We start from the raw sequence: 5,317 nt of genomic DNA, 5'->3' as shown, positions 1-5,317 counted from the left end.
TTGCACAAGGCTTGTCCCTTCACCAGTTTTCTCTCTCAGCTTCAAGACCCTGCATGATGGGTCTCCCCAAGGATGCAGAGCCGGAACAAAGTTGGGGGGTACGGGGGCTGCCAGGCCTGCCCTGTGCTATCATAAACATGCTGGTGGATGCTGATTCTTTCAGACACCTGGCCTGGGCTATCTCAGGGTGGCTAGGACCACCACCAGCTCCCTGCTTACTGTCTTTTTGCTTCCTCAGGCAACCAAGTGCAGTGGCAGCATGGTGTGGAGCGTCAATCTGACAGGCAATGTGGTAAGGACCCCTGGTCGCTGGAGGAGAGACAAGGGAGGGATCAGTGGCTGTAGACCTTGGGTCTATCTTCTCTAAGCCTCACTCACACCACTGGGGGTTCCAAGAAAGCTTCAAGTGCTACCTTCTGTCTTATAATCTGGGTCCTTTTCACCACTTAAACCCCCTCTTCCTGTATACTCACTGCGGGCAGCCCTCCTGAACCACTGGGCTGGACCTGACTTCTCGGTGACCTCTTCCCTACAGTACTGTGCAGCAATGGATGCCCTAAGCAACGTCTCTAACTGTAGCACCATCCGGAATACCAAGAGGATATTGAGTAGTGCCTGCACACAATACAAGCCCCCAGCCAGTGTGAGTCTTCCCCCAGGCCCTGCCCTACGCTCTCTTCTGCCAGCCTCGGCCTCTTCCTCAGCCCTGGCAGCAATGGGGGACCCTGGTCAAGCACCAGAGGCATGTACCAACTCAGGGGTGGGTCACTGTGGTGGCAAGTACATGGCCTGTGGAATTTACAGGCTCTGAGCTGAAAGGCCTCCTAACTGCTCCCTGAGTCTGCTTCCATGGTTTGTGAAATGTGGGGCTCTGTGATGGTTAAATGAGCCGGTCTGGAAAACCCCTGGCAGATGTTACCCCTCATCCTTACTACTCGCATCCTATTAACATGCTGACCTCTTTGTCATGCTGCAGGTTTCCAGCTTGCAAATCCGAGACACCAAAATCGAACTGATCCCATTCTTAAAGAACCTGCTTGAACATTTAAGGAGCATCTACCGCCATGAACGTCATAACTGATGCATGAAAAGCTCGAGGCATTATTTGCAGAAACAGACCATGACTATTTAAGTTGCAGATTCATGTTTCTTGCAGATGTCAAAAATGTACTGGGGGTGGGGGGAGGGCTAGAAGAGGGAAGGTGGGTAGAATTTCTTTAGTTAGATCTCAGCCTGCAGCTGCTTTTTCTTTGGTACCAACAGCTCAACCAAGTGGGTCTCCTCTGCCCGGGCAGAGGAGACATTATCTCCCTACCCACCCTCCCTTTCCTTAGAGCAAAACGTGGCATTATAGTGCCAGTTACGTAGTGGGAGAGGGAGCCACACCATACAGGAGTACCTGGAGCAAAGAGCAGCTCAGGCACATTTCTTCTTGGTCTTATTTATTATTGTGTGTTATTTAAACAGTGTGTTTGTCCATACTGGGGATAGGGAGGGACTGGTGCTGCCAGACCTTAGAGTCCAGGGCCTGGGAAAGGGGAGCTCCAGCACTAAGCAGTGGGTGCTAGGGGTCCCGAATGAAAGTACTGTGCGCAGCGTTCTGCTACCTCACTGGGCCCTGGGCCTCACGCTCCCTCTGAAGCCAGCAATCAGCCCCCAGCCAAGAAGTAATTTATTGTTTCCTTTGTATTTAAAGTTAAATATTAAAATATGTTATTGAAGAATTAATATATAGAGAAGAGCAGCCTAGAAAGTTGCTGGGGGGGGGGGGTATACTGGGGGGCGGAGTAAATTGTTTCACTGATTATGTCAAAAGGGAAGCTGGAAATAAAGATACAAATGGTGACAAAAGAGACCTGACCGTGTTTGCCTTTTATCTGGGTTTTCGGGATACTAGTCTGTAGTCGCAAGGCTGTGGGAGTCACGTCCACTGGGGAAGGATGGAGTACGGGAGTGGAGAGGGGAGAGAGGGACAAGACCTGGGAAAGCCCCTGGGGCAGGGGAACAAGGCTTGGGAAAAGCTTACCCTCAACTGTCATGTACCCCCATCTGCCACCCTCCCCAGTGAGGAGGAGGAAGCATGATCAGGATGTTGGGGTTAAAGGAGGGTGTCTAGAGCCATCAGAGACCTCAGAAGTCATGATCACAGGTTTCAATAAGTCCAGTCTGTGTCTGGCACCTCCCTCACATCCTCTGTGTCTCCCTCACAATCCAGCAAGTAAAGGAGAACTCTGGGATCAGAGAGGGCAGGTGACTTGCTCTAGGTCACACAGGTAATATACAGCAAAGTTAGGATTTGAACCTAAACCACTCCAACTCCAAAGCCTATATAAACATCTAACCACCCTGCCTCCCTCTGTTCAAATATCATTTGGCCTGAATGCACAATTTCCCTTTTATAATACTACCATCAATTGCCGCTGGTAGGGAACGCACTAGCAACATTCTAGGAAGAATCCATTTAATGTCTGGATACCTCTTATCGTTAATGCATATTCATCACCTGTATGGACAAAGACAAACAATGGCCTTGTGAGTGTCTGGGATGAAAGACTGAGGTTGCAGACCACTTCTCAGAGCACATGTCAGCTCCTTCCTCAGCCCAGCCAGTGCCTTGATGCTGGAACCAGCAGTCCTCCACAAGACACAGCCAATAGTCCTGTGCTTCGGCAACATTTCCACCAAGAATCTTTGGGAGGTGCCCAAGGCAGAGGACTGCTCCGAAGTCATAGAATGCCTTTGTAGTGGCTGATGGGTCTCAATTATGTTGGGTCAACCAAGACGGACTTGAAACTTTGAGTGGCAGACAGGTGTCCTCACTGGGGAGCCCAGAGCCCTGTGGGGACACTCACAAGTTAGGGTTCTTTTTATGTAGTGGGATGTGTGTGATTCAGACAACAGAGAACATGGCAAAGGCTTGGCCAAGGAGCTGGTGATTATGAGCCAAATGTTCTAGGAACTACTTTCAAATGGGATGGCTCACTTTCATCCAGGGAAAGAGGAGAGAAGATAAAGCTGACATGGCAGGAGTTGGGATGCCCAAACCAGAGCAGAGAAGTACTGGGGAAGGGACCCAGGAGCCAACTTGGGTCAACAGGCCACTCAGGGCATGGGTTGTTTCTCTGAACCCCAGAAGTCACTGCAGAACCTGTTCAGTCAAACTTTCTGTGCTGAGGACACTGTGGGTGGGCCCTACACCAGTCACTTGGGCTTGTATTGCCCTTGAGGTTTAGTATCAGAAAGAACTCTTTTTTTAAAAAAAAGCCAGGGGACACCTACTACCACCATGAAGGAAGAGCAGGGAGTGAAGTGCATCCCTGGGACTTGGGATCCCTGTTCTGAGAAACTTCTAGAACCAAGGGAAGATTGATGCCAAGGCACAAGGAAATCTGCAAGGATTTGTAATCCTTCCCCTGTAGCTGGTACCTGAATTCAGACTTCTAGCTTCATAAACTGTGAGAAAATTAATGTCTGTTTGTTAAAGGAAAAAAAAAAGATGGCGTGGAGAAAGAGTCTCCACACTGGCAGGGCCTCTGCTCTGGAGGCCGGCAAGCACATGACTTCATGGGATGTTAACTAGATTGGAAGCCAGAAATGGAGTGACAGCCAGTGATCTTGGCTGTCTCTCCCAATTCAGAGATGCAGGAATTTAAAAAAAAATGTTTTATTGTGAATTATGTGATAGTTTACATGGGAGAACATTAGCTTTACATTCATCCTATCATATATCATTTCATTGCCATGGTTACAATCCCCTCCATGCATCATCAACCAACCAAAGGGTATAACCTGCAAGCCTGCCTCTTCTCCCTCCCGCCCCCCGGCCATCAGCAAACAGCCCCTCTCCCTCTCTGGGTCTAACATTCCTAGAGGCTCCATCTCACCATGTCATCATCTCTGCCTCCATCTCTGGTGTCACTGCTTCTCTGGGTAGGGTCCTGCATTCTACTCTTCTCCCTTGAATGGGACCTCCGCTCCTAGACTGCAAAGTCAACCACTCCCCTCGTTTAGCTACAAAACGTCTACCTTTACATTTCCAACCCTCACAGTAAATCCTAATAGTAATTAATCAGTATTGTGCCACATGAGTGCTATCCCCATCTCCTTTCATCAGCCCTGCCCAGACAAATTGGATACTACTCAGTGGAGATTCTACCTTCCTCTGCGCCCTTTGGATCTAGGCTCCCTCTTGAAAGCTTGTAAGCCAGTCACTTATTGCCTTTGTAGCGCCCCCATTTTGGGTAGCCAATGTCCAAGTTGTCCATCCCTGTCTACCCTATGTATTTAGGGGGTGGGAATGATTCTCACTGTAAAGATTCATTCCCTCTTTTGAGCTACTACATCCATAGGTGTAGATCAAGTTCATCAAATTGTATCAGATTACTCTTTCTTGCCTCTTCTGTCTTTTTCTAGTTGAGCTCTGATCCAGCCATTGAAGCCAGGTCAAGTGGGTATTATCTGCAAGTGTGGGTGTTCTTATGCATATGCCCTCTCTTCTTATCAGCTGGACACTTCACTCTCCACTCTAGTCCTCTGTGGCTATGTCACTGACTCTGGGCCCAGGAGTCCCCAGGTCTTGCCACATTGCTGGTCAACCAGATTTCCACCCGGGTTTACAGGAGTCTATTGAACGTTGTAGGGCTTAGCTCGCATCTTCATTGCTGTTTTTCCCTCACTTCCCCTTATCTGTGACCAATGTGGTCACCAGTCAGAGCACATGTCTGAGATGCAGGGATATTAAAACCAGCAGGATATTTATGGACAATTTGTTGTTGTTTTAATTAAAAAACAAAAACAAAAAACCCTCTTTGCCTGATGCCTTCTCTAATCCCCAAGGCACTGGCCTGTTTAGAGATGTATTTCTAGTCAAATTCCACATAAACCTTCAAGAATAAGGTCTGTAGTTAAGGTTGGAGCGAGTGAGGGTCTCTTGGGATTTTCCCAGGATACATTCCAAGTCATGCTTTTGGATAGTCTGTGGGACTAGGAAGGAACCCTGGTGGTGCAGTGGTTAAGCACTAGGCTGCCAACCAAAAAGTGGGCACTTCAGACTCAGGAGAAAGATGAGACAGTAGGAAACCCTAGGGAGCAGATCTACTCTGTGCTTTAGGACCAGTCAGAGGTAGTGGATTTACTCTGGGCTTTGGGGCTGGTTGCACAGCAGACAGGGCCCTCCCGGGCTTCTCCACTAGGGGTCTACGCTCACCAGCTCCTCAGCTGCTGCAACTCTAGTCACACCTCAGATTACAGGACTGGCAGGGAACCGGTGGTCACTGGGGGTGGGCAGTGAGCTGGAGAGGGCTTGGGGCTTTCCTCC

The 5,317-nt window shown here is 49.1% G+C and overlaps 1 protein-coding gene across 1 annotated transcript; it reads left to right on the top strand.

Annotated features, from left to right (window-relative positions):
* Window positions 1-253: 253 nt before the first annotated feature.
* Window positions 254-1,081, top strand: IL13 (interleukin 13). Its single transcript, XM_006872946.1, has 3 exons — window positions 254-292; window positions 536-643; window positions 977-1,081. The coding sequence occupies exons 1-3, from the start codon at window positions 260-262 to the stop codon at window positions 1,079-1,081; spliced, it is 246 nt and encodes an 81-aa protein (XP_006873008.1). The 5' UTR covers window positions 254-259.
* Window positions 1,082-5,317: the final 4,236 nt, after the last annotated feature.

This window comes from Chrysochloris asiatica, unplaced genomic scaffold (assembly GCF_000296735.1).
Source record: "Chrysochloris asiatica unplaced genomic scaffold, ChrAsi1.0 scaffold00215, whole genome shotgun sequence".
NCBI lineage: Eukaryota > Metazoa > Chordata > Mammalia > Afrosoricida > Chrysochloridae > Chrysochloris > Chrysochloris asiatica.
Note: the sequence above shows the minus strand (reverse complement) of the source record. Positions and strands in the feature narration are given on the sequence as shown.

Coding starts and splice junctions, on each gene's coding strand:
- IL13 (XM_006872946.1), top strand. CDS start 260: ATGGTGTGGAGCGTCAATCTGACAGGCAATGTG. Junction 293..535: donor TCAATCTGACAGGCAATGTG/GTAAGGACCCCT, acceptor TCTTCCCTACAG/TACTGTGCAGCAATGGATGC. Junction 644..976: donor AATACAAGCCCCCAGCCAGT/GTGAGTCTTCCC, acceptor GTCATGCTGCAG/GTTTCCAGCTTGCAAATCCG.